The sequence below is a fragment of the Arabidopsis lyrata genome (genome assembly GCF_000004255.2).
Source record: "Arabidopsis lyrata subsp. lyrata unplaced genomic scaffold ARALYscaffold_7, whole genome shotgun sequence".
In the NCBI taxonomy this organism is placed as follows: Eukaryota; Viridiplantae; Streptophyta; class Magnoliopsida; order Brassicales; family Brassicaceae; genus Arabidopsis; species Arabidopsis lyrata.
The window spans coordinates 111,212-135,555 of record NW_003302549.1 but is presented as its reverse complement, the minus strand read 5'-3'; the positions used below and the strand labels follow the sequence as shown (position 1 = coordinate 135,555).

At 39.5% G+C, this 24,344-nt stretch overlaps 8 protein-coding genes across 10 annotated transcripts; 3 read left to right on the top strand and 5 right to left on the bottom strand.

The window, feature by feature from the left end:
* Positions 1–436: 436 nt before the first annotated feature.
* On the bottom strand, positions 437–1,188 carry LOC9304920 (LON peptidase N-terminal domain and RING finger protein 3). The gene has a single exon (XM_021019648.1). It carries the CDS (start codon positions 1,121–1,123, stop codon positions 497–499), a length of 627 nt encoding a protein of 208 aa, XP_020875307.1. The 5' UTR covers positions 1,124–1,188; the 3' UTR covers positions 437–496.
* Positions 1,189–2,092: 904 nt separating this feature from the next.
* LOC9304919 (probable protein phosphatase 2C 64) lies at positions 2,093–4,500 on the top strand. Its single transcript, XM_021018216.1, has 5 exons — positions 2,093–2,302; positions 2,637–3,072; positions 3,223–3,590; positions 3,690–3,926; positions 4,036–4,500. Exons 2-5 carry the CDS (start codon positions 2,754–2,756, stop codon positions 4,309–4,311), a joined length of 1,200 nt encoding a protein of 399 aa, XP_020873875.1. The 5' UTR covers positions 2,093–2,302; positions 2,637–2,753; the 3' UTR covers positions 4,312–4,500.
* Positions 4,501–5,804: 1,304 nt separating this feature from the next.
* On the top strand, positions 5,805–10,070 carry LOC9302877 (V-type proton ATPase subunit B2). The gene is made up of 15 exons (XM_021018213.1): positions 5,805–5,922; positions 6,156–6,221; positions 6,301–6,356; positions 6,425–6,523; positions 6,659–6,718; positions 6,813–6,924; positions 7,007–7,215; positions 7,551–7,679; positions 7,771–7,908; positions 8,015–8,165; positions 8,583–8,665; positions 9,115–9,162; positions 9,239–9,292; positions 9,410–9,493; positions 9,575–10,070. The coding sequence occupies exons 2-15, from the start codon at positions 6,164–6,166 to the stop codon at positions 9,758–9,760; spliced, it is 1,467 nt and encodes a 488-aa protein (XP_020873872.1). The 5' UTR covers positions 5,805–5,922; positions 6,156–6,163; the 3' UTR covers positions 9,761–10,070.
* Positions 10,049–12,510, bottom strand: LOC9302876. The gene is made up of 7 exons (XM_021018212.1): positions 12,315–12,510; positions 12,012–12,191; positions 11,782–11,853; positions 11,519–11,709; positions 11,022–11,437; positions 10,675–10,859; positions 10,049–10,598 (listed from the first exon to the last, which is right to left on the bottom strand). Exons 1-7 carry the CDS (start codon positions 12,388–12,390, stop codon positions 10,225–10,227), a joined length of 1,494 nt encoding a protein of 497 aa, XP_020873871.1. The 5' UTR covers positions 12,391–12,510; the 3' UTR covers positions 10,049–10,224.
* Positions 12,511–12,524: 14 nt separating this feature from the next.
* LOC110226454 (chromatin-remodeling complex subunit ies6) lies at positions 12,525–13,299 on the top strand. The gene is made up of 3 exons (XM_021018218.1): positions 12,525–12,824; positions 12,900–12,967; positions 13,042–13,299. Exons 1-3 carry the CDS (start codon positions 12,674–12,676, stop codon positions 13,171–13,173), a joined length of 351 nt encoding a protein of 116 aa, XP_020873877.1. The 5' UTR covers positions 12,525–12,673; the 3' UTR covers positions 13,174–13,299.
* Positions 13,262–14,262, bottom strand: LOC9302875. Its single transcript, XM_002866756.2, has 5 exons — positions 14,149–14,262; positions 13,970–14,052; positions 13,759–13,886; positions 13,596–13,677; positions 13,262–13,505 (listed from the first exon to the last, which is right to left on the bottom strand). The coding sequence occupies exons 1-5, from the start codon at positions 14,183–14,185 to the stop codon at positions 13,392–13,394; spliced, it is 444 nt and encodes a 147-aa protein (XP_002866802.1). The 5' UTR covers positions 14,186–14,262; the 3' UTR covers positions 13,262–13,391.
* Positions 14,263–14,395: 133 nt separating this feature from the next.
* LOC9302874 (DDB1- and CUL4-associated factor 8) lies at positions 14,396–16,672 on the bottom strand. 2 transcript variants are annotated; one of them, XM_021018215.1, is made up of 6 exons: positions 16,418–16,672; positions 15,888–16,139; positions 15,599–15,742; positions 15,335–15,509; positions 14,838–15,256; positions 14,396–14,703 (listed from the first exon to the last, which is right to left on the bottom strand). In XM_021018215.1, exons 1-6 carry the CDS (start codon positions 16,532–16,534, stop codon positions 14,527–14,529), a joined length of 1,284 nt encoding a protein of 427 aa, XP_020873874.1. In that variant the 5' UTR covers positions 16,535–16,672; the 3' UTR covers positions 14,396–14,526. The 2 variants fall into 2 exon arrangements, with proteins under 2 accessions (XP_020873874.1, XP_020873873.1); XM_021018214.1 differs by having other exon boundaries at positions 14,838–15,509; positions 16,418–16,671.
* A 177-nt stretch (positions 16,673–16,849) lies between these two features.
* LOC9302873 (serine/threonine-protein kinase STY46) lies at positions 16,850–21,127 on the bottom strand. Of its 2 annotated transcripts, XM_002866754.2 has the most exons (16): positions 20,688–21,127; positions 20,508–20,622; positions 20,270–20,328; positions 20,083–20,202; positions 19,940–19,994; positions 19,463–19,573; positions 19,167–19,217; positions 18,780–18,952; positions 18,581–18,688; positions 18,412–18,485; positions 18,136–18,311; positions 17,748–17,843; positions 17,527–17,607; positions 17,390–17,443; positions 17,183–17,317; positions 16,850–17,088 (listed from the first exon to the last, which is right to left on the bottom strand). In XM_002866754.2, the coding sequence occupies exons 1-16, from the start codon at positions 20,882–20,884 to the stop codon at positions 16,996–16,998; spliced, it is 1,698 nt and encodes a 565-aa protein (XP_002866800.1). In that variant the 5' UTR covers positions 20,885–21,127; the 3' UTR covers positions 16,850–16,995. The 2 variants fall into 2 exon arrangements, with proteins under 2 accessions (XP_002866800.1, XP_020873870.1); XM_021018211.1 differs by lacking the exon at positions 20,688–21,127 and having other exon boundaries at positions 20,270–20,347; positions 20,508–20,616.
* Between the last annotated feature and the right edge of the window lie 3,217 nt (positions 21,128–24,344).

The window sequence follows — 24,344 nt, the reverse complement described above, 5'->3', positions numbered from 1 at the left end:
AATTTTTCATTCTTCAAGCCCAAGCCTCTTCTCTATTTTTCATATATTTTTTTTAATCTCAGGGTCTTGGACCACCACTTTTATGGGCATTAAACGTTTGATAGAAATTGTGTGGGGAATTTATTTTGAAAGATTCATGAATCCACCACATATATATTATTTCTAGACTCTACATGTATTTTTTTGTTAAGTTTTATTAGCCATTCATGTATCACCAGCATTCACCATATCACCAAATGTAAATGGAGGTAGGCAAAGCCCGCGGCCAAATAATCGTTAATTTACCGGCAATCTAAACGGGAAAAATGTCGTTTAATAGCCGAACTTTCAAAAATGGCCGTTTAATACGTGAACTTGTTATATGGCCAATTTAAACATGAAGTAAACGTTGACCGGCCAATTTAAACATGAAGTATTAGTTGACCAGGCCAAAAACCACACGCTGTTATCTGTCGTTAACAGATCCGATAACAGCCGTTAACGATTCCGTTATTACCTAAAACGACGTCGTTTTGGGCTTAATCGCCGTCGTGTCTTCAAGCTCCAGCAACGCTTGCTGCTCCATTGGAGCTCCTTCAAACGTGCTTCCGACGAAAAACGAGAACGGAGTCGGAAACTGATTCTTCCTCAGATCCTGAGATTCCTTATCTGGTTTCCCATTCAATCTATTCGACAATCGAATCACTTCTATCATCAAAACCTCAACCTCGTTCGCCAATTCGTCCAGATTCTCTTCCCCGGACGGTCGATCTTCAAGCCACGTCACCTTCGCGACGAGGTAAGGTTTCGTACGGACGAGATCTGTGACGCGAAATCGTTCCTGACCTTTACAGATTAAGAAGAATCGATCATCGACGAGACGCTCGTGCTTCACGATTTCTCCGACGCAACCGATTCCAGCTGCGGAACCTGAAACGGCGTCGGAGTAGACAACGCCGAATCTGAGATCGGATTGGACAAGCGTCTGCATCATGACTCGGTAACGGAACTCGAAGATCTGAAGCGGAATTGTTGCGCCGGGGAAGAGAACGAGAGTTAGTGGGAAGAGAGGAAGCTCTACTAGGTCATTTGATATCGCGGATTCGCGTTGTGGTGCTTCTCGGAGAAGGAGGAGGATGAACATCGGAAGGAGAGGAGTTTGCAGCTTCGACGGTTGATGCTCCGGTAAGTAGCTGGAAGATGTAGAGGATTTAGCGGCGGCGATTTAGCCCAAAACGACGTCGTTTTAGGTAATAACGGAATCGTTAACGACTGTTATCAGATCTGTTAACGACAGCTAACGGCGTGTGGTTTTTGGCCTGGTCAACGAATATTTCATGTTTAAATTGACCGGTCAACATTTATTTCATGTTTAAATTGGCCATATAACAAGTTCACGTATTAAACGGCCATTTTTTTAAAGTTCGGCTATTAAACAACATTTTTCCCCAATCTAAACCGTATAATTGTTCTCTTCTTTGATTTGTCTTAATAGAAGAAACGTAGAAGAAAATTCATCCATTTGACCCCCAATTCGAGAAAATGTCTAAACTAAAAGAGTTAAAATCAAGAGGAGACTTGAATTATTATTATGATGTCAATAATAACATCAACTCTTTTCTTTTCTTACCTAAAAAAATGATCTCTTATTCTTTCTCACAGTTTGTTTGGTTTGTCCGTAGAATGAGGCAAAAAAGGACGAGAGGGAAGTGGAGCCCAAAAAGCTGGGACCTTTGATAGTTTGATGTGCTGGCTCCGACCTCGCCATCGTTGGTCTTTTATGGGTCTTGTCTGGTAAGAATCACTCTTCACTCTTTGAGATTAAAAGAAAAAGGAAAACAACTCCAACTCCAACTCTCTTTCTTTTTTTTTACACAAAAATTCAAAGGAGGATTTGTGAAATAAAAAAAAAAAAAAAAAAAAAGGAAGATGTCTCGTTCGGCGACTTGACCTCTATTATCTCTCTCTTTTACTTCATTGTTCACTGTTTCCAGTCATAGAAAGAAAGATCATAAGTTGTGAGGGCAGAACAATTTTTTCAATCTTTTATTTTCTTTTCATTTCTTCTTCTCCAAAACAAAAAAAACTTTTTCTTTTGTCAATCGGTCGTCTTCTTCTTCTTCCTCATCCGCTCGCTTATTTTTCTTTATTTTAATAATAATAAAAATCATCGGTGTTTTATATAATTTCTTCTGGTTGGTTGATCCATCCGTAGTAGATCTACAAACTCAGAAATTCCACGCCCACATCTTGAATCTTGATTCTTTCTCTTCATTCATTCTCTTGCTCAACTAGAGAGTAGATTCCCCATCCATCTTGCCAGGTAAAGTTTCCTTTTTTTTTTTTTTTTTGGTTCTTTGGTAGCGAATACGAATCTACTGCATAATAATAATAATAATAATCCTTTTGAGTTTTCTTTCGGGATCGTTGGACCTTTTTGTGTACTGTTTCTTGCTTGCCTGACATCACTAATTTTGCTCTCTTCCGATAGATAGTTTCTATACTTTAAAAGATGATAACTTTCCAATGTTGCATCGAATTTCTTAGATTGTTCAATCACTAGACTCACTAATCAATCCTCTATTCTAATATTGCCATTCATTACTTGGACAGTAGCAATTGAGACTTGTCACTTTTTGTCTTTGACTACACTGCAGTGTTCTTCAAGTCTTGTTTAAGCTTTTGGCATTGGAGATTTCAGAAAGCTGTGTGATCTGTATCTAAAAAAACTGACAATTTCTATGTTGTGGTGGGAGATTCGGATGAGATGAGGGATGCTATCTGGGTTGATGAATTTTCTGAATGCCTGTCTCTGGCCACGGTCAGATCAGCAGGCACGTTCACCCTCAGACTCTGGCGGCCGCCAAGAGGGTTTGCTCTGGTATAGAGACTCCGGTCAGCACGTCTTTGGCGACTTCTCCATGGCCGTCGTTCAAGCCAACAGCTTGCTCGAGGACCAGAGCCAGCTCGAGTCTGGCTCTCTTAGCTCTCACGACTCTGGTCCCTATGGCACCTTTGTTGGCGTCTACGACGGCCACGGTGGCCCTGAGACATCTCGCTTCATCAATGATCATATGTTCCACCACCTCAAGAGTGAGTCCCTCTGCTCTCTCTTTTTTAACTCTCGTTTCGATTAGCTAGTCTAAGGCTTCACTTAGAAAGGAAATAAAGCATTTCTCCTCTACTAGCACTAGTCCAGAAAATGGTTTTAGCTTTGATCTCATCTTCGTCTTCTGTGCACAGGGTTTACTGCAGAGCAACAGTGTATGTCGTCAGAGGTGATAAAAAAGGCGTTCCAAGCGACTGAAGAAGGGTTCTTATCCATAGTTACAAATCAATTTCAAACTAGACCTCAGATAGCCACTGTGGGGTCATGCTGTCTTGTAAGTGTCATCTGCGATGGGAAGCTCTACGTGGCCAACGCAGGGGACTCACGGGCCGTTCTGGGACAAGTCATGAGGGTAACCGGTGAAGCTCATGCCACTCAGCTCTCAGCCGAGCACAACGCATCTATAGAGTCAGTGAGACGGGAACTTCAAGCCCTGCATCCGGATCATCCGGATATTGTGGTTCTGAAACATAACGTCTGGCGAGTAAAAGGCATCATTCAGGTATAATATAACCCTAGTTGGAAAAATAAAATTCTGTTTGTATGTCTTTACAATTCCTGTTGTCTTTCTGAGTGGCTTTATGGTTTTGAGTATTCTCAGGTTTCAAGATCCATTGGTGATGTGTATTTGAAACGGTCAGAGTTCAACAGGGAACCGCTGTATGCAAAATTCAGGCTGAGGTCACCGTTCAGCAAGCCATTACTGAGTGCAGAGCCGGCGATCACGGTGCATACACTGGAGCCGCACGATCAGTTCATTATATGTGCTTCAGATGGACTGTGGGAACATATGAGTAACCAAGAAGCAGTAGACATCGTCCAGAATCATCCGCGAAACGTGAGAACACGCCCCCATTCTGTTTTTTTTTCTATAGACATGGTATGTGTCTATAGAATTGCACATAATAATAAAACTCTTTTATTTGTTGGGGGGAAATATGTGGCAGGGGATTGCAAAGCGGCTGGTGAAAGTAGCGCTACAAGAAGCGGCAAAGAAGAGAGAGATGAGATACTCAGACCTGAAAAAGATAGACAGAGGAGTGAGGAGACATTTCCACGATGACATAACAGTGATTGTTGTCTTCTTTGATACAAACCTAGTGAGCAGAGGAAGCTTGTTGAGAGGAGCGGCGGTGTCAGTGAGAGGAGCGGGAGTGAATCTACCTCACAACACCTTGGCGCCTTGCACCACGCCCACGCAAGCTGCGGCTGGCGGCTCCTGACAATTGAATTTTACGGTGTCCTTAAATTCTTTCCAAGATCTGTAACTATATATATATATTTGATTATCATTATTATTATTATTATCATTGACTGGGAAAGGATATCAAGTGGTTAGTTTTGTTTGTTCCCTTTGGTAGCCGTGGACTGGAGAAAGAAAATCAGAAATGTCACAAGAATTCTTCTTCTTCTTCGTTCTTTGTTCATTTTCATATCCATTTCACTGCTAGTGCTAGCTAGCTTGCTTTTAAAGTAGTTATTTGCCTCTGCATCCACCTTTAACTCTGGAGAGCACTGATTCCGGATGAGAGAAACTCATGCATTTGGTATGCATTTGTGTTCTGAACCAATCAATGAATCTCACAGCTCTCGTCTGAGAGAGTTTTCTTCTTTTTTGAAAATGAAAATTCTAGATTCGTTTTCATTATATCAAATCTCTCCTAGGAAATGCATTAGCAAAGAGTTCAACAAATATACTCTATTGATTCCTTTACTTAAAAAATAAAAAAAAAAAAGAAAGAAAAGGATTAAATTTATTTGTATTAATTAGGTTTTATTATAGCCTAGGAAATTGTTTGAGGACATACATTTTCTTTTAGAGTCAATTTGTGCAGAAGTATTATTGGGGCATCAAATTAAGAAAAAAACATTAGGGTTGCATGTCTTAGACAACAAAAAAATAAACGTTGAAATGGGTCTTCAATTGGTAAGTATTTACAAGAAAACCAGCCATTTTTTACGTCATGCGCGTGAGGGAGAAGTATTTGGCTTTACGAAACCGAAAGAACAATCTGACATAACTTAAATGCTCAACAGTTGAACTAAGAGTTATTTGGGACAAACAGGACAAAATGACTGTCATTTAATGCAGACAGCTTTAATTTGAGTTTTGCAAAATTTGAATGGACCTCCATATAGTATTTACAACAATTTTGGACCTTCACATATAGATCTATAAAGAGTATATGGAGATTTAAGGAGCGTAGATGGACGATACACTCATGCATTCATTTTGAGTAAACATGTCCCAATTAATTAAGGAATTAGTAGTTATCTATAAATTTAGCTACATATCCATATACTTTCATAAAGTTATATATCGATCTATATAGTGTTAAATTTATTAATAGATATTTATGCAATTAGGTTAGTGGTTTAAAATCCGATTTGGACATTCACAAATAATCATAGATCCACCATATTCCTGGATGCCTAAGAAATAACTACATGCAAGCATAAAAGTATACATCTATGATTATTTGTGAATGTCCAAATCGGATCTAACAAATCAGGTATTAAACACGTAAAAGTCAGATAACAAGGACACACATCATGACCTCGCATTTATTGCAATTGTCCAGAGTAATTGTGTCGATGATGTCTCCAATTTCATCAGCGCGTAAGATTAAATTCGGGATAAATGTGGGCTAATTATTATTAATGTCTTAGACTATTTGACATAATACTGAAAATTTTATTAGCCCAAAAAGGGGTTGTCTTTCACCCAATTATCTCTTTCTTTTATCGGTGGACAGTGGTATAGTCATATACAGGAGGAGATCTCTCTGTCTGCTGCCTCTTCACAGATCTTTGGATTAAGAAGAAAGGAGGAGGTACATACATACACTATAAAGTATAAACAATGTCGATTATTTTGGTTTGAATTGTTGTTGTATGCTCTGAGAGGAAATCCCGTTGATCCGATCGAGAAACTCAGCTTGGAAGGAATTAAGTAGATTTCACGTCCATCAATTGCTGCTTACCCTGGATTTGCTTTGCTTGTAATGATATTAGAGTCTCTTTGTTTGTTGCTGACATGTTTGTTTGCTCTGATTGATTTCTGGAGATCTTAAAATGGGTGCTGCTGAAAACAACCTTGAAATGGAGGAGGGTGCCCTGGAGATCGGCATGGGTAAGACCTTTTTATTTCTCGACCCATGGGATCATATCTTTTGATTGCATTGCCTGGTTTTCCTTTTCTTATACCGCAGAGTATAGAACTGTCTCTGGTGTTGCCGGCCCTCTCGTCATCCTTGAAAAAGTCAAGGTATATTGAGATCCATCTTTCTCTTCTTTGTCCCTTTGCCTTCCTCATGATACTGCTTTTCTCTCTAGGGCCCTAAATACCAAGAAATTGTCAATATCCGTCTTGGGGATGGAACTACCCGACGTGGTCAAGTTCTCGAAGTTGATGGAGAGAAAGCTGTTGTTCAGGTTTCTCATTTTTTCCCTCTCTTCATTGAACGCAGATGTAATCTTGCATAGTCCTTATTATTAGTCAACACGCTGAGAGTTCACTCTATCACCTTTTTAAACATCTGCGGCTGCTCTTTGATTTTCCTTGTCCAGGTTTTTGAGGGAACATCTGGAATTGACAACAAGTACACAACTGTGCAATTTACAGGAGAGGTATGTTTTTGCTATGGAGTTTTTTTTTAGTAGTAAGATTTTCTTATATTTTACCATTCTGTGGTCTCACATTTTCCAATATGTTTTTTCATAGGTTTTGAAAACTCCTGTTTCTTTGGATATGCTTGGTCGCATTTTCAATGGTTCAGGGAAGCCCATTGACAATGGTCCACCTATATTGCCTGAGGCGTACTTGGATATTTCTGGTGAGCTGCTTTAGCCTCTTGTCACATTATTATATCTCATTATGAAACACACAGATATAATTCTAGACTTTTGTTTCTCCAGGAAGTTCTATCAATCCCAGTGAGAGAACCTATCCTGAAGAGATGATTCAGACGGGGATATCCACCATTGATGTCATGAACTCTATCGCCAGAGGACAGAAGATTCCCCTCTTTTCTGCTGCAGGTCTTCCCCACAATGAAATTGCTGCTCAGATTTGCCGTCAGGCTGGTTTGGTTAAGCGTTTAGAGAAGTCCGATAATCTTCTCGAGGTATCATGATTTAAACATTACTGGTCCGTGTCTACTGTTGGAAATTGGTTTGTTACAATTATAACAGTGATCCCTTACACAGTTAGACATACCCATTACAAAATAAATTTAGAGGGTTAAGTTAAGCTAGGATATTCTTTCTTGAATCTTTTTTTTCTGCATACTCTGTCGTCCAAATCCTACCTGGGGAAATTTGTTAGTTATTACTTTTTCTGACTTAACGCCCCTTGTCCTTCTCCTTTGATTTGGTAAAATCTACAGTAAGTAGGTAGTTGTATAATGCCATAATGTATCATAAAACGGTATCACATTGGTCCATTTATGTGAATTTGCAGCACCAAGAGGATGATAACTTCGCCATTGTGTTCGCAGCAATGGGTGTGAACATGGAGACTGCGCAATTTTTCAAACGTGATTTCGAGGAGAATGGGTCGATGGAGAGAGTGACTCTTTTCCTTAACTTGGCAAGTCTCGCAGTCACACTATGGACATCTTGAATCAAATTTTAGTTTTGATGTTTCTTTCTGAAGGTTTCTCATTCTGTTTTCCGTACAGGCAAACGACCCCACTATTGAGCGTATCATCACTCCTCGCATTGCTCTTACAACGGCTGAGTACTTGGCATATGAATGTGGCAAGCATGTCCTTGTCATTCTCACAGACATGAGTTCCTACGCTGATGCTCTTCGTGAGGTGATAACCGATATTTACATGCTCAGATGCTCTGTTCACAACTCATGTACTTTGAGATGAAATTAGGAAGCCTAACATAGTGTTTAACGTTGACTAATACCCTTAGGTCTCTGCTGCCCGTGAAGAAGTGCCTGGAAGGCGTGGTTACCCAGGTTACATGTACACCGACTTGGCTACCATATACGAGAGAGCGGGGCGAATTGAGGGGAGGAAAGGTTCCATCACTCAAATTCCCATTTTAACTATGCCAAACGATGGTAATTCTTAGTTGCTATTTTCATGGTTTTCTGTTTTAGCATCATTTCCTTTGATTTTGAATTATTTCTGTCTGAAGTAAACAATAGGTGATAGTAAAGCTTGACCGAGATCGTTGAAAGTAAAATGGGATAGAACTCACCCGGAAACTGGCTTAGAGGAATAGACAAACCATGCATGCTTTAATAAGTCAAGTCGTTGCCCGATCCCGAGGCGTCCATCTAGGTCTAGCTGTTTGGGACTCTAACAAACTGAGTGGCTGATATACTAGTGTTAGTGTAGTACACCTATGTAGTAAATCTGATCATATAACCTTCATATGGAGGAAAATTTGTTGGTCCTATATAAAAGGCTTGATTGTCAGTTGATAATTCTGTTCGAAATTTCTAATTTTTTTTTTGCCTCTTTTCTCTGTCCAGATATCACACATCCCACACCGGATCTGACAGGATACATTACAGAGGGCCAAATCTATATTGACCGACAACTTCACAATAGACAGGTACAATCTTTCAGAAGGTAGTTGGTTCAAAGATCTTATCATAGTCGATATTACTACAATGTGAATTTAACCTGTATGAGAAACTTATATACCTTGTAACAATCCTATTTATGGACTTTTGATTTAGTATGTTAAATCCTGAATCACTGTTTTAGATAGAGAGAGCATGTGGATGAGAGTATATATTCTTGGAAAACTAAAACATGACATTTGAATCTATCTACATGCGCAAGCTAAAGAATAGAACTGATACCAGTTGGGATTTCTTTAGTGAACAGTCTCTGTGCATATATTATGTTGTGTATTTTCCTGTAATACCCGAAATGGCAGTAGTTTGAAAGTTGTTTCACTTTAGTTTGTGTGTAACTGTAAGACGTTGGTTCTGGTTTTATGGATATGAAATGTCCTTAAAGTTGGTTTAAAATACCAATTTTCTTTGTGTTCCACAGATATACCCTCCGATCAATGTCTTGCCATCTCTGTCTCGTCTCATGAAGGTAAGTGTGAGGAATTCAAATTCAATAGATGAAGCCAGGTGATCCATTGTGAAAGTAAATTGACTTTGTATTGCAGAGTGCCATTGGTGAGGGTATGACTCGCAGGGACCACTCTGATGTTTCTAATCAAGTAAGACTTTATTTCTTGTCTATGACCAGCATTGCAGATAAGCTTTGTTTATGTAAGTTTTACTTGTCAACTTTGTTAGCCTGAGCTGAACTTGTTATTATCTTTTTGTGATTTCAGTTGTATGCCAACTACGCTATTGGAAAGGACGTCCAGGCCATGAAAGCCGTGGTTGGAGAAGAAGCTCTTTCTTCCGAGGATCTGGTCTCTCTTCTTTCTTCTTACTACACAATCTAAACGCTTTCCTTTCTTATTCCCCTTAACACTTAGGTCTGATGTAAACAGCTATATCTGGAGTTCTTGGACAAGTTCGAGAGGAAGTTTGTGGCTCAGGGAGCTTACGATACCCGGAATATCTTCCAGTCACTCGACCTGGCATGGACACTCCTGCGAATTTTCCCCCGTGAGTTGCTTCACCGTATACCCGCGAAAACCCTTGATCAGTTTTACAGCCGCGACACCACCAACTGAAAGACATAGTATCTACGGCGTTGGTGTGATGATATGTCCAAATGCATCTTTGTTTTTAACTTCTGCGGTTGGTTCGCACCTCTGTGTCTTCCGTCCCAATAAATGGTGTTTGTTCCCAATCGCTAGACCCTTCATTATTGTCTTGGAAACTGAGCAAGAGAGGATGGTTATTCTTTTTGAAAAAGAGATTGAGATTCTTGTGTAATTTATGAGATTTATATTTTCTTTTAGGACCAAATTACTGGTTCAGAACAATATACATTTGTTTGTCTTATTACAGATCACGAATATCAATGCAGCTTTTTTTTTTTTAATAACAATTTGGGTTTTGCTTTTGATTCTTCGATCTACAAATAGAATTCAGAAGACGTGTATGTCTAATAAATTAGAAAATTCGGAATTGAATCCAAGCCGCAGACAGCGATCAAACAAAAGTTAAAAACTAGTGTATAATGTTTACTGCCTCAACCAGCTTTCGAAGTTCTTACTACTTTTGGCAGCTCAACGGAATCAAGGTCCCCAGGGTAAGGAGTCCAGAGCCCAAAGCCGCCTCGACTTTCCTTCAAACTCTCTCCCTTCCCTTTAAGTTCCTGAAGGCTCTTGACCCACTCGATCTTCGAGGAATGCTCTCGAATGTGAGGGTGCAGTTCGAAGAGAGAATTGTACTCACAGTTCTGGAACATGAACACCTTGAAGGCTCCTTTTAGTCTGTCCACTACATACCCAAAGCTTAGCTGGTCCCTCGGTGTTAACAGGTGTACCTCATTGAACCACAGGCAGCTGAACAGATTGTTCATTGCAGTGTGCTCTCTTATTATCACCGCTCCCTCTGGAACATCTGTGTAACGCAAGACAAGAAGCTTAGTAATCAATAAGGCGCATGATGACATTGATGTTTTTGCTATGGTCTTTACCACTAACAGTGTTCTTCTTGATGCTCCATGGTTCCAAGCCCTCGTATCGATATATTTTCATATGAAGATCAACCAGAGGTCGGGCGTATCGCTTTCTCCTCTTGCACGCATCAGCTTCCTCATATATGTTTCGGTGGTGTTTGTGTTGGGCAATGGCAAAAGTATGTTTCCCACGCCACAAATACCTGAAAGTGAGATGAAAGCGAAATATGCATCTTTTAGCCCTTTCTTAGTAACACGGAGCTGATAGTGGATATCAACCCTGTGCTAATGAACATTGTGGAGAAGTATAAAATCTGCTAGATCAGTTTGATCTACAGGTCATATAACCTTATGTGTATTCATACCTTTCTAGAATAAGCAAGGGATCAACAATAAGCTCCATTTTCCCATCAATCCAAATGCTGTACTGTGCTTCAGGGAATAACCTGTGAGTTAAGATTTTCGGGACTTTACCATTCCTCCTAGGTTCATCATATGGAGGAGTTTTCAGTAGAATCAGACGCCAAATGCCAACCCATTTGCCTCCTTCAACATCTTTCCTCACAGTGGTATTTTTCCTCAAGAAATCGAGAGAGACCTCATCTACCACCATAAGGAAACAGAAGAGATTCTTAGAACGCTTGCTTATGTTTGATGGCTGGTGGGGTTCATCATATGCATCAAAAATCCCCGTTGCAACAACAAATCTACATTTCTTTACGTATTCTTTATCCAGAGACGACATCTCTGCCCCACCACGTGGCATGAATCCGCAATGGACCTGAAACGTTTTGGGTTTAGAAGCTACTAGTGGGAAGAATGGGAGAAGAGCTTTAGCCATTGCCTAAAAGAAGCCTTTTACCTTCATCTCAGGTTTCAGTTTGAAGCTTTCATCTCGTTCAGACCAGCTAATGTTTCCGCCAAAAAGAGGAAACTGAGACTTAGAGGATTCATCCTCTGTCACGTAGGTCAAATTTCTGACAATTGAATCTGCGGTATTTTCACTTGGAAGGAGCACCTTATCAGGGTCATAGGCTACTGGAATGGGGCATCCTAGAAATGAACAGAGTTGTTAAGCGTCCGTCACTCTAGAATCTAAATGGATGGATATAGAATCAATCTTACGGTGTTGCGGTTTAGGTACAAATCCAATAGTGTCCAACATGACATAGAGTCTGCCTTCTTTGTTGCATATAGCTGCAAGTGAATTACCAAGAAGAAGATGAGGTTACTTTGATCTGATTACTGTGATAGAGAGAATCTGAGGTGAATGCAGAAGATGGTTGGAGGAACTAGGACTCTTGAGTGTATATATATAGTGAAGATTGGCAGGATGGGTAAAGAAAGAAGGAGACCTGAGAAGAAAGAAAGGGAAGATTGACAGGACCAAACATGAAACAAGAGAGCAAAGAGAATGAGTAGCATCCAGAGAATGCCGCCAACAAGAAGCAAGCGAAGGAATCCCGCCTTCCAAATCTTTTTCAAAGTGCAATCAGTATGGAGTCTGGTGGGAGAGAAGAAGCCAGCCTCAGCATCTGCAACATCATTCATTGGAGACAAGGAGAAGAATTAGAAGCTCATGAAAGAAAGTGATGATCAATATCTCCTGAGTTAATCAAAACCAAAAACAAAAAAGAGAGAGAGAGAGAGAGAGAGACCTTTAGATTTATGATTGCTTCTCTCTCCCCGGCGGCTCAATCGCACGGAAAGTGATCGCTGAGAGTCACTCATCATCGCTCAAGAACCATCTCTACAGAAAGAAAGAGGCCAGCTTTATTGAATGGAGACGAAAGCCCTAGAGATCTCTCGCTAATCGAATCCAGGCGAAGAAGAAGAAGATCAACTCTCCTCGCATGGCATGGATCTAGAAATCTTCTCCAATCGGCTTCCAATGTCGATATCGGTTTACTAAACTGCTCATTCACAGTACCGGATCGGACCGGACCGGTTTGACATTTAAGGCGACACCGTATAAGAAGGATCGGAGGGAGGGTGATTTCCACCGAAAGAGAGAGAGATGGAGGCAGATATAGTGGTGCCGTCGCGGTTGAGCTTCAAGAAGATTCAGGCATACGAAAAGTACCCAAAAGGACAATCAAGCAGCAGAAGGTGGAAACACCTCAAGCAGATTCTTCAAGCTGAGAATTTCCAACCCGACCTCCCCACTTGTAAGGCTTTCTCTTCGAATTAGAATCTCTGAAAGAAATCAATCAATCAATCAATCAATCTTACTTTGTGCGCAGATGTTAACATTCAATCGCCTCCTTCCACTCAACCATGCAAGAGAATTTGCGATCTTACTGGATATGAGGTGGTGGTTGCTTTTTATCATGTTTTCGATTCACCCAAAACAATAACTCAATCAGCTTCTCTAATCTCTCGCAGGCACCGTATGTTGACCCTAGAACAAACCTCCGCTATGCTAATGCTCATGTCTTCAAGACTCTCAGGTCGCTTTCTTCCGACCAAGTCCACCACTATCTCTCCATTCGCAATGCTGCTCTTGTTCTCAAGTAGCTCCATTTCCTCACAATCTCTCTCTCTCTCTCTCTCATCTTATTACTTATGGTCTGATTTGCTGGGACATGTATGAGATTGGATTCCCTTAACGAACAGAGTTTTATTTCACTCAACTTTTAAAAACATTGATTTTAGTACATTCTCCTGCATTCTTTCTACATCAAAAACATTTAACATCTCCAAGAGACGCTTGATAATGGAGTTGCCTTCCTTCCTCATGGGGCTTTCCTCAAGATCAACGCCAACATGTAACAAAGTGCAGCGTCCACCGACGATAGCCCAACAATGAAGACGGCTACCAGACACAGACTCAGTGTCGCAGTCTTGAGCTGTTTGATCCCAAAACACACCAAAGTTACAGCCACAAACTGCTCTCTCTTTCTCATATGTTGTAACAACAACAAAGAAACAACACATACCGTGCTTGTAAAACTTGGCCACTCTATGTACTTCAGCTGACTCGGTTGCTCAGCCATGAAAGACAAGAGAGATCTTGTGCTCCTTTAAAGATAGATGAACAAGAAAAGCAATTCAATGCAACATTCACACTCTTATATCCAGCAGAAATATTATAAGTGGTACCAGACGATGTCTCTAAGAAGGCTGAGCCATAAGGGCTCTTCTTCAGGTAGCTTATTCCAACTTTGACCTACAGATACCACCGTGCCATAGCCACGCACATGTTTGTGACTGACTCTCCCATTGATACTCTACACACAAACATTTAGCTAAGTGAAAAAGCTTCCTAAGTTGTTCCTAGTCATAATCCGCCATAGAAATAAAGGTAAATTACAGGATCCCCAGAAAACTTGAAGCAACTGGGTCCGAACCCATCGTGTCTTTGAATTCGGTGTGACGGAGCCAATCGGATTAAGCCTACGAATCCAAATCGAAGCTAGATTACTTAATAAGGACAATATCAAAAAAGCACTGAGAGAGTATATAGAAGAAGCAACTGGAGCGAATAGTGACCTGAAACATTTGAGAGCAGCCCCGGAGAAACCACCATCCTCCCTCAAGCAAGCAAGCGTTGGAGGAAGACGAAGCCTGACCTCGCGCAGTCGCAGATGTCAAAGGCCTTCGATAGTCTATGGGCCTTTTTGGGCTCACTATTTTTTTTTTTGGGCTCACAATTGCCAATGACGTCTTTGACCTTTTAAATTATTATTACTTTGGATAGTTCTTTGAATAGAATAAGCTGACAACAGAAGCCAATTGCTTGAGGATGAAAATGTGATCCATCATTGCTTGAGGATGAAAATGTGATCCATCATTGCTTGAGGATGAAAATGTCTATCGAATCCTAGTATTTTGTATCCTTTTTAGATAACTACATGTCCTATACAAATCTCATCCTTCATCCTCATCATCATCATCATCATCAACTTCAACTTCACCATTCTCTTCCTCTTCCTCTTCCGCACTATCATCATCATCTGAACTCTCTTCACTAGATTCATCGTCAGAATCATCATCACCATCCACATTATATCCGTCGAACCATTGCAGGTTACCAAAACACGAAGCCTGTTTTCAAGAAGCAACATACAAACAACCAAATTCAGCATATCCCCGAGTCTTCAAACACGCACAAAAAAAAAAAAAAAAAAAAAAAAAACATCTATAAAGCAATCTAGGTTAGCAATAGCTGGTGGCATAACCTGTTTTGCATTTGCTGGCGACACAGGTTTCTCGGTTCCTCCAGGAGTCCATATTTTGATATCAGTATCTATTCCACTGCTACACATCAGTGGCATGTGAGGATGAGACTCTATACAGTTGACAACATGTTTGTCTGCTTCCATGGCACGGAGGAGCTCTCCGTCTTTCTTCCTCCAGATGAATATTCGGCCACAGTCAGAACCACTTACCACATACTCACACTTGGGTCCAAAAAAGTTGACACCTTTGACTGTTTCACGGTTCTTGTGCTCTTTATAAACCTGAGGCGTCATCCTCTCCTCAGTCTTAGTTGAAGAAGGATATGGGGCTGGGCCTAGCCCCATATCAGGGGTGAAAAGATAGATGAACTCGTCACTATATGAAGCAAGGAGCTCACTTTGATCTGAGAATGCCAGACCTGTAATTCCTACATGGTCATTTCCAATCAAATGGCCAGGACAAAAGTGGTCTACGGGTTGGGTAAAATTATACCAACCCTCTGAGCGATAGCTGCGAATATCATAGAGACGAGCATACTCATCCATTCCAGCCACCGCAAGAAGACCAGGGTTCCTCGGATCAACTGCAATTGTATGCAGGTAGACAACTAAATTGAACTTTGCTTCTTTACAAGTGAAAAGATTTGTAGCCACCCGAGTCCTAAGATCAAACTGAAAATACTTGTTGTTATGGGCGGCCTAGGTTTAAAACCCAATGATAAGAAGAAGAAAAATATGAAAGGATTGTTCTGCAGGCTCACATGCTTTACAGCCCCATCCTCACCACAAGTATAGAATGAGAAGGGACTTCCAGGCTCAACAGCCAACTTGTGGACGGGTCCTTGATGTTTACCCAACAAAGAAGTCTCTACTTGTCCAGATTCAAGAATTTTGGAATAGCGGACCTGTTACAAAATGAATGCAGTTTCAAGTTGTGGGAAACATAGCTAGTTCTAAGATGAGCAAGTCCTATCAAGTGTGTAGTAGATATTTCCAGGAGGTATGATATATCATCTCTAAAAGGGAAGAAGAGAGGACGGGTGTACCTACCTGCTTATCAGCAGCAGATGTGACTATGCTACGATCGTCAGAGAAAGGCATAAATTTGGCTTGAAATACATTATTGAAGTGGCCGGAATCGAATGAGAGTTTGACAGAAGCAGTCTCCCAGTCCCACAGAATAACTTGTTTGTCGTCAGAACCAGAGAGCAAGAGATCTCCATCTGCATTGAAACTGACTGAGTTTACACAACCCTTATGCTTGTCGAGCTTCTTGTCAAGTCCGAGACGGCGCAATAGATCCTGGTAACACAATGATCAAATTAAGATAGTTGGTTTCCTATCAGTAGAAGCACCAAACACCAGAAATTACACAAATTTGGAATTGAGGATTCTGAAAGCAGTTAGAGTAAAAGACAAAGACAGAGGAGGAGGAGGATACCAATCACAAGAATCGCCATCATTAAACGCATTGGGGTAAACAAAGGTAATAGAGGAGCAACGCAGATTCAATGAGAATCAGAAAAAAAACCCTAGATAAAGAAAAGAGTGAATCAATAGAGGAATAAGGCGAGAGAGACCTCGGAGGCTGAAAAACGGTTGGAGAAACTGCGATTGGGCAAGAGACCGACCTCCCGTTCCCAGACATTCACGACGGAATGGTCGATCCTCGGCCTTTTCGCCGGCCGTCCACTCATCGTCCCCACCAGATCGAGAGTTAGGGTTAAAATAGTCTGTTTGGTTTGATCCTAAGTAAAAAAGATTGAACGACCCCTAGACGTTAGAGAAGAAGAACAGAAACAGAGAACCAAAGTACTTCATGTGTCTTTAAGGGCCACCAAGCCTCTCTTTTGACTTTTGACTTTTTTTTTTTTTTTTTTAACACATATTTTTTTAAGGTATCCAAAAAAATTGGTGGTGGTCTTCTTTATTTCTTCGGTGTTAGCTTCTTTTTTTTGTTCTATTTTTTTTGGGTGCATTCGCTTTGCTGGTGTTAATGCTAAATGAAGTGGTTTTCTTTCAGTAAAAGCTTTTTTTCAGATAGAAAATGTGGTGCAGCATCTTACAAAGGAGATCAAAATCAATTGAATAAGGAAGCAACACACAAACAAATACAGGCTCATTATCATTCATCTGAAAATTAATTTCTATACAGTTTTCAATGATGTGTGGTGCTTCTCCTCAGGGCTGCAAAGATACCCCCTCCTAGTCCTGTTGACGATTTTTTCTTCTCCTCTCCTTCCTCTCCTACCTACACACACACACACACGCTCATTACTCTTTACTCTTCTATTGTTCCATTTACTCATATATTCATTTCCTTCAATCCAAATCCTTTTATTTACCTCCTTGGCTATCTCTTGCAGCTGCTCTGTGATCTCTGTGAAGTCTGGTCTCTGCGTCGAATCCTGCTCCCACAATCTCTCCAACAGCTCTGCCAATTTTGGATGCGTGTTCTTTGGTATTGTAGGCCGTAATCCCTGACAATCACACACTCTTTGTAAGATTTTGAAAACGTTTACAACCACAATGCATTCTACACACCAAATTACCTTTTGGACAACCCCTACTGCTGCCTGCAATGGCGTCATGTATTCATATGGAAGCTGCCATCAAATCAACCCATCAGTTAGACACTATCAGCCCGTCTAGGTATTTATTTTTTCAAACTAAAGAGTCACGCAAGTACCTTCCCAGTCAACAACTCCCATAGCACAATCCCGTAGCTGAATACGTCAGCCTTGTGATCATATGGCTTGTGTTCTATTACCTGAATTGCAAGAAAGTATAGTGTCAGAATGAGATACTAGTCATCTAATAAACGCCACCAGGTAACCAATTAGTTTATTAAGTGTCTTATGGGCGAAGCGGGTCAATGCAGACTATATAGAACCACCATGACAAACATACCTCTGGAGCCATCCAGCGATATGTTCCAGTTTCAGCTGTCATAACTCCAGTTTGTGCTTTCACTCTGGCCACCCCAAAGTCTGCAACCTTAACCACCTGTAACAATAAACCCAGACATATATGTGAATCTGCAACTGAATTGCTATCCACAGAAGCAAGAACTAACTAGGTAGTGGACACCACGTGAACGAGAAGAATATAATGAATAAAATCCTGTAGAACGCAAGCTCAAGGAGATAGTGCATGTGATGCAGCACAACATGTTATTTGAGCATTAACATGGGGCAGTATTTCATCCCAAGTATATAATAGATTCGTACATTCCCACTACAAACCTATTAGTGTACATGGATACCAAAGATATATAACATTAAGTTGAGAGTATTACCTCATTTTCGTCCATTAAGAGGTTGGCAGCCTTCAAATCTCTGTGAATTATGTTATTTTGGTGTAAGTAGCTCATCCCTTTGCAAATATCTATAGCTACTTTAAACAAAGTTGGAAGCTTGAAGACGCCTTTTTGCTTGTGTAGATAGTCATATACACTTCCACCGGGCATGAATTCTATTAAATGTGAAAGAGACAGGCGAGAGAAAGAAAATGGTAAGCGTAGAACGTGATATCAAACAGAATAATACGGATAAACATGGTCACTGCAACATACCTGTAACGATACACAGATGTGGAGGCTTGGTGCAAGCACCAATGAACTGAACAACATTTTTGTGTCGAACTTTCCTGAAACCGAAAGATTTTGAATGATACTTTAGGTCAGCTGCTTTCGTTTATCTACATATAAGACTACAAGGGAACAGACAAGAAGGCACACAAACCTCATAATAAACACTTCTTGGGCAAACTCTTTCTCTAGCTCTGAATCTAGACGCTCTGGCTTGAGGACTTTGATAGCAACTTCCTGGCTACAATATGTACCTTTATACCTGAATAAGACAAGAGGTAACAAGGAAGGAGAGAGATTAACATCTGAGAACCTTAATATGAAAATGCGTTTGATAGATACAGCCAACTTACAGATCTCCATAAGAACCAGATGCTATTTTATGCCCAAATTTTAAGTGTTTAAGGTTGATTTCCCAAACATCAGTTCCATCATTGGGTATTGGAACATGAGTTCTGGCACCTGTTTGCCCATTTTCCTTTTCAGGAGAGAAGGATTGCTGCATAGGCCAGCTTTGGCTCTGCAACTGAGTATGATGAAAAGAATTATTAATAATAACTTATAACAACACATGTGCGTCAGATGGTGTCCCTATGACAAACTATAAGACTTCAAATAAAGCATCTAACTCATTTCATTCAGAATCAGGTGCTTTGGGAAGAAAAAAAGGTTGTCAATGGATCATAAATTTCAATATACTTTGCATGAAGTTAGTTACGTTTACAATTGAAAACAAGTACCTCGATCTTTGCTGCTTCTTTCTCCAATGATATTCTAAGTCTGTCTGTTTCCTGTAAAATAAAAAAGATAGCAAGACGGCCACAATTATAATCCGGAACCTTTCGCATACCAAAATAGTTGCGTTTCAGCTACTAGATCTCTAAGAATTTGAAAGAACATAAAGCCAAGGATTCTATAGATAAATGGACCTCTTGAAAAGAAATGGATTACAGCCACATGCCAACACACTTCTGTTCTATAGAGCATAGATAAAGTACACAATACAAGGATAAGGATCACAACAAAGAAAAATTACCTCGTACGGCCAGCCATCAACAACAAAAACATCTAGTGAGTAGCCATCAGTTGTAGAGAAAGCATGCGCCTCTTGAATGTTCAGCCCAAGCTCAGCAAGCAAGGCAGTTAACTGCATTATTTACAGTGGCTTAGTTAGTATACTTGAAGATAAATTGAATTCATATTTAATTGTAATTGATGACATCATCAGACTCAAACATACATTTTATTTACTTAGAAATATAAAATTTTGCAGAGTGTATTTGGGAGCAAGAAACACGAAAACCCCGACAATAAGTGTACCCTAGTTCTCAAGGATGGGTGACAGGGAAGGAAGACTGGTACTTGCATTTAAAAATGGATATGTTGAGACCAGGGATTAAAAAACATGCAAACAAGTTAAAGAGGTGAATAGAAGTTTTCTTATCATGCTGAATAATGCAAGAAGCGAGAAATCCTAGTAGTTATCCAAATGTTCCGAGTAACAATAAAATACCTGTAAAAGGAGTTTAGGCTTGTCTTGTGTGGAAAAAGTGATCTCATGCAAGGGCCTGCAATAGAAACAACAGGGTGAGTTGGAACTGCAAGAAAATTTGTTGGCAGGAGAAACATCAGTGGTTGCGTTTGGACATGTTGTACCGTGAATAGAGTGAATTGTTATGAACGGAGTTGTCTCCATCGTGGTCTTGGGAGATAGAAGCTGCAAGTGCAAGTGCTTCAAGATTAGGGGAAGAACCAAAGGCAGGCGGCGGATGAATGCTGGAAAGAAGAAGATGTTATAAAGTAGAAGAAGGAGGAATTAGCTAGGATAGTGTGGCAAGGAAACCTTTTGCGGGTAGGAGAAGAAAGAGCAGCATCATAAGTAGGAGAGTCGGCAGGTTGAACCTTAAGAAAAGAGCAGATCCTGTGAGCCCAGGAATCCAAAAGATGACATAAAAAGATGAAAGATGAGGCTAACAAACAAGTATGTATCATATATGGTGGGTGGTGAGAGACATCTCTCGTCCGTCTCGTCGGATGGCATGGATAGAAGCAAGCAACAAAAAGAAGAGAAACTCGATCACCTGGACGAGATGAACATCGATGGCAGGGCGATTTTGGGGATCGTAAGCAGAATGCAGCAATCGCTTGTGCATCAAGACGTCTTCGGCCCTCTCGACATTCACATCCAACGCATACCTAAACAAACAGAACCAATCAGTCTATGTATTGAATGCATGCAGAAGCAAGGAATAGATACCTACCTGGCAGGGAGGCGATTGAAGTGAGTCCAGAGCTCGTCTTCGAAACCAGGGAGATGGGCGTCTTGGATGTCGGATTGCCGGAGACGGCGGAGAACCTCGTCGAAGACCTCCATTTTTATGCGCTCGCGGCGGTCCATGGTGGCCTTGGACTGGGAGGCGTCCAAAATAAGTCTACTAGCGCAACTCTCGTTCACCATTGACGACGTTACGACGAGGAAGAGAAAGGGGAATGAACCGAGGAAGAAGAAGATCTTCTTATTAATTGAGAGAGAATCCCCTCTCCAGCAGAGAGAGACTTGGAGAAGAAGATGAAGATATTCAAAAATAAATCTTAAGAATCCCAGAAATTCAGAATTTGAGAATTGAGGAGGCAGATTGAAAGAAAGATGAGAGAGAGAGAGAGCGAGCGAGCTTTTTCTCTTTTTACGTTTTTTGTTCGGTTCTTTCTTTTTTTTAAGTTGGGTTGGGTTGGGTACTGTTGGGTATATATAAACGACGGTGTATTGGGAGGAGCGGATGAGTCATGCCGCCGTGGCGATACTGATCCTTTATCTCTCCATTAATTCTTCTTAATTACTAGTATGTTATTGCCAAATTTAAAAATCGTGATTATTACTATAAATTAGTATTAATTAAGAGATCAAATTTCAGAAAAAAAAAATGAAATCCAACACATTCTCCATTTGTCCCTCCAACAGATACGCCCTTTAATCCCAAAAATAAAAGAGACCCCACACTTATCCGGATCGGGTTCCACCTATGTATATTTCTCTTTTGGTCCCTTTCTTTTCTTACTTCTCCATTTTCCTACCCCTTTACTTTCCCTGTAATCTATCTAACACCCCTCCCTTCTCTCCACATGGTCGTATATATAGGTGGTGCCAATTTTGTTAATGCTTTATTTGGCACGGAGTATAACTAGCTAAGCTAGTACCCCTACACATTAGAGACTGGAAAACCAAAGGGCCCAACTTAACTATATATATAAACGTCTCTCTCGCATCTCAGTCCCCTCATCTTTGGACACGATTGCAGCCTTTATATTTTCATCAAAACTTGTATATTATTTAGATTACTATAACGACTAAACCTATAGTCAACCAAAAACAAAAACAAAAAGATTATCATAAACCTTATACATATATTATGGGGTACCATGTGGTGCATGCACTTGTATATAATGAAAATGTCTTATGCGCGTTCTAATGCAATATCCCTATTTCTTAGTATCAAATCATTTCAAGTAGCCATACTCTTAAAACTCGAGATTGTAAATTAATCTCACAATGGGAGACGCAACACTTACATTATTAGCTAGCATTTTTTTTTATTAATCCACCCTACGCATATCACGATCTATATATATATTAAGCATGGAGTTCGTTCTAATGCAATGCCATTTAATTTGGTCATCTATATGTGGTGAGTGAGATTAATTAACTGGTTTTTGTTTGTTTCTTTAATACTAAAATAGTACGATATCCATATATATTGATCTCGAGTAAGAGGAGCAAGGAGTTGACCAAAGGGAGAGTAAAGATGCGGCAGCCAGACAAAGGAATAAACCACTTTGATTCGGTCGCCCTTTAATTATTATATCAAAAACATAAGATAGTCATAAGTTAGTATCTAGAGAGGTATTTGGTCCCAATTGACCGATGATGTGGCGGCACATGCTTGCATTTTTAGCCCACGTGGATTATTGTCCCTTTACTCTCCCCAAAGGTCGTCACAAAGTGGGACGCCCAGCGAAGCGGCGAGTTGTCGCCGTTAAAGTTTGCTGCAATCCATCCACCCATCCCTCCCTCAACAACACTTAGAGCATCATTATAGGGGGATGTTAGCTGAATCTTAGATATTAAAGTGATTTAAATTAAATAGTTAATACCTTAATAAGCTAAAAAACGTTCCTTAGCTTATTAAGGTATTAACTATTTAATTTAAATCACTTTAATACCTAAGAGGTGTCACGTGTCACGTTTTGATTAGACGGATTTCACATATTCTACAAATACGCCTTCTAATTTCTTCAATAATAGAGTTCGAGTTCGTGATCGAGGTATGCATCAACAATTGAAGAATGATTTGGTCGAGCATATATGGACAAAATATAGAAAAAATTAAGTTTAAAATATTTGTGATTTATGTTATAAATTGTATCTCATGTATGTTTTAATTTTTTTAATTTGCAACAATTATTAAATTTTCTATAATTATAAATTTTATTTTTATATTAATATTTTTTTTTCTAAGAACCACATGTTAAGAGCCTACCATTAATCACACAAAAATCTTAACTCAAAAATACTATCTCTTAACAATCACTTTTACAAATAAATTATTTAAATATTACTAAGATCTATCTCTAAAAAAATACCTATAATGATGCTCTTACACTCCCATTACATTTCCCTCTTCTTTTTCTCATGTCGATCACTTCTTCTTTCTCTAGCCTTTCTTTTTCTTAGAAAAAAACAAATAATCCTTTTCTTTTAATTAATTTTTCCACGTCATCCATGCCTCGCGATGCCAATGTAAAACAAAACACTAATTTGGTATTTCAATATATCTATCCTCCAGGGTTTTGTGTCGTTAATCACATCAACAACTAACAAGTAAATTAATGGTCTATAGTATGGTTGCGTGCCATGTTTATTTATATGTTATCAAATTCGTATCATGAAGCAATATACAGTACTACTATATAGGTATTTATTCCCTTGTTCAAGTACCAAGATATATATATTAAAGATCATTCAACCACTAAACGCAATGTCAGATGATCACTTTGAAAATATTATCACCAAATAATACCCAATATTTTAACAAGGTTTAATTATTTTCATGATAAACCCTAATGACCCATTGACACACACACCGACGTTCAAGGATCATGCTAACAGATACGGCCAATTTTAGAGAAACACTTTATAAAAGTTATCATGCATGAGGCAGACTTAATTATATATGTAGTTTAGCAGTTAGTATTATTACTCGATCCATTGATTGATTATGAAAATTTAAACAAATGTATAAAAGAGTTTCACAGATTCATTGAATCGGGACATCAATTTCTGATGGTTTCCATTGTCCCAAATCCAATATAGCTGTAAGCCTACACCATTTTTAGTGCTCTTAATCAAATTAATTAAATTTCTAACATATAAAACTATCATTTGACGTAATTCAGCTATCAGCTGCTTATTCAACTAAAGCTAATGAAGCGGTAAAAGAGCAAAATATTAGCTGTCGAAAAAATCCGATAGAACACGAACAGAAAAAGCTGATAAAACTTGTTTGTTCAAAAGAATAACAAATTAAGATGTGCTGCATCAGTCCCACTTTAAACAATAATATAATTCAGCATGTTGATATATAAATATATATATATGGTATTAGCTAGTTTCTGCAAACATTAGGTAGATAAGTTCAGAAATAATATCATGAAAAAGTAAGCAACTCAAATATATATTGGCAAAATATAATTCATTTAGTCCAATAAACATGTTTTGCACGCAAACTCGGATTATTCAATCCTCGTATATTAGGAAAATTAAGTGTGATGATAATCCGAAATCCGAATGAAAGAGACTGACGATATTTATTTTTTGTTTGAAAGAAAAATATTAAACGTGGAGGTATATAGTGTAGCAAATT

Excerpts from the sequence above, each read along its gene's own strand:
- LOC9302874 (XM_021018214.1), bottom strand. The coding sequence starts at position 16,534 with ATGAGTGGACGGCCGGCGAAAAGGCCGAGGATCGACCATTCCGTCGTG. Across the intron at positions 16,140-16,417 it reads ACCGTTTTTCAGCCTCCGAG|GATCTATTGCGCCGTCTCGG; the intron begins GTCTCTCTCGCC and ends TTGTGTTACCAG. Across the intron at positions 15,743-15,887 it reads CATCTGCTGCTGATAAGCAG|GTCCGCTATTCCAAAATTCT; the intron begins GTAGGTACACCC and ends ATTTTGTAACAG.
- LOC9302876 (XM_021018212.1), bottom strand. The coding sequence starts at position 12,390 with ATGATGAGTGACTCTCAGCGATCACTTTCCGTGCGATTGAGCCGCCGG. Across the intron at positions 11,854-12,011 it reads TTCCCTTTCTTTCTTCTCAG|CTATATGCAACAAAGAAGGC; the intron begins GTCTCCTTCTTT and ends ATTCACTTGCAG. Across the intron at positions 11,710-11,781 it reads TGTACCTAAACCGCAACACC|GATGCCCCATTCCAGTAGCC; the intron begins GTAAGATTGATT and ends GTTCATTTCTAG.
- LOC9302875 (XM_002866756.2), bottom strand. The coding sequence starts at position 14,185 with ATGGTGGTTTCTCCGGGGCTGCTCTCAAATGTTTCAG. Across the intron at positions 14,053-14,148 it reads GCTGCTCTCAAATGTTTCAG|GCTTAATCCGATTGGCTCCG; the intron begins GTCACTATTCGC and ends TTGGATTCGTAG. Across the intron at positions 13,678-13,758 it reads CTTCTTAGAGACATCGTCTG|GAGCACAAGATCTCTCTTGT; the intron begins GTACCACTTATA and ends CTATCTTTAAAG.
- LOC9302877 (XM_021018213.1), top strand. The coding sequence starts at position 6,164 with ATGGGTGCTGCTGAAAACAACCTTGAAATGGAGGAGGGTGCCCTGGAG. Across the intron at positions 6,925-7,006 it reads GGCGTACTTGGATATTTCTG|GAAGTTCTATCAATCCCAGT; the intron begins GTGAGCTGCTTT and ends TTGTTTCTCCAG. Across the intron at positions 9,293-9,409 it reads ACTCTGATGTTTCTAATCAA|TTGTATGCCAACTACGCTAT; the intron begins GTAAGACTTTAT and ends TTGTGATTTCAG.
- LOC9304920 (XM_021019648.1), bottom strand. The coding sequence starts at position 1,123 with ATGTTCATCCTCCTCCTTCTCCGAGAAGCACCACAACGCGAATCCGCG.
- LOC9304919 (XM_021018216.1), top strand. The coding sequence starts at position 2,754 with ATGCTATCTGGGTTGATGAATTTTCTGAATGCCTGTCTCTGGCCACGG. Across the intron at positions 3,591-3,689 it reads GAGTAAAAGGCATCATTCAG|GTTTCAAGATCCATTGGTGA; the intron begins GTATAATATAAC and ends GAGTATTCTCAG. Across the intron at positions 3,927-4,035 it reads TCCAGAATCATCCGCGAAAC|GGGATTGCAAAGCGGCTGGT; the intron begins GTGAGAACACGC and ends AATATGTGGCAG.
- LOC9302873 (XM_002866754.2), bottom strand. The coding sequence starts at position 20,884 with ATGGTGAACGAGAGTTGCGCTAGTAGACTTATTTTGGACGCCTCCCAG. Across the intron at positions 20,623-20,687 it reads TTCAATCGCCTCCCTGCCAG|GTATGCGTTGGATGTGAATG; the intron begins GTAGGTATCTAT and ends CTGTTTGTTTAG. Across the intron at positions 18,689-18,779 it reads TCTGGTTCTTATGGAGATCT|GTATAAAGGTACATATTGTA; the intron begins GTAAGTTGGCTG and ends TGTCTTATTCAG.
- LOC110226454 (XM_021018218.1), top strand. The coding sequence starts at position 12,674 with ATGGAGGCAGATATAGTGGTGCCGTCGCGGTTGAGCTTCAAGAAGATT. Across the intron at positions 12,825-12,899 it reads CCAACCCGACCTCCCCACTT|ATGTTAACATTCAATCGCCT; the intron begins GTAAGGCTTTCT and ends CTTTGTGCGCAG. Across the intron at positions 12,968-13,041 it reads GCGATCTTACTGGATATGAG|GCACCGTATGTTGACCCTAG; the intron begins GTGGTGGTTGCT and ends AATCTCTCGCAG.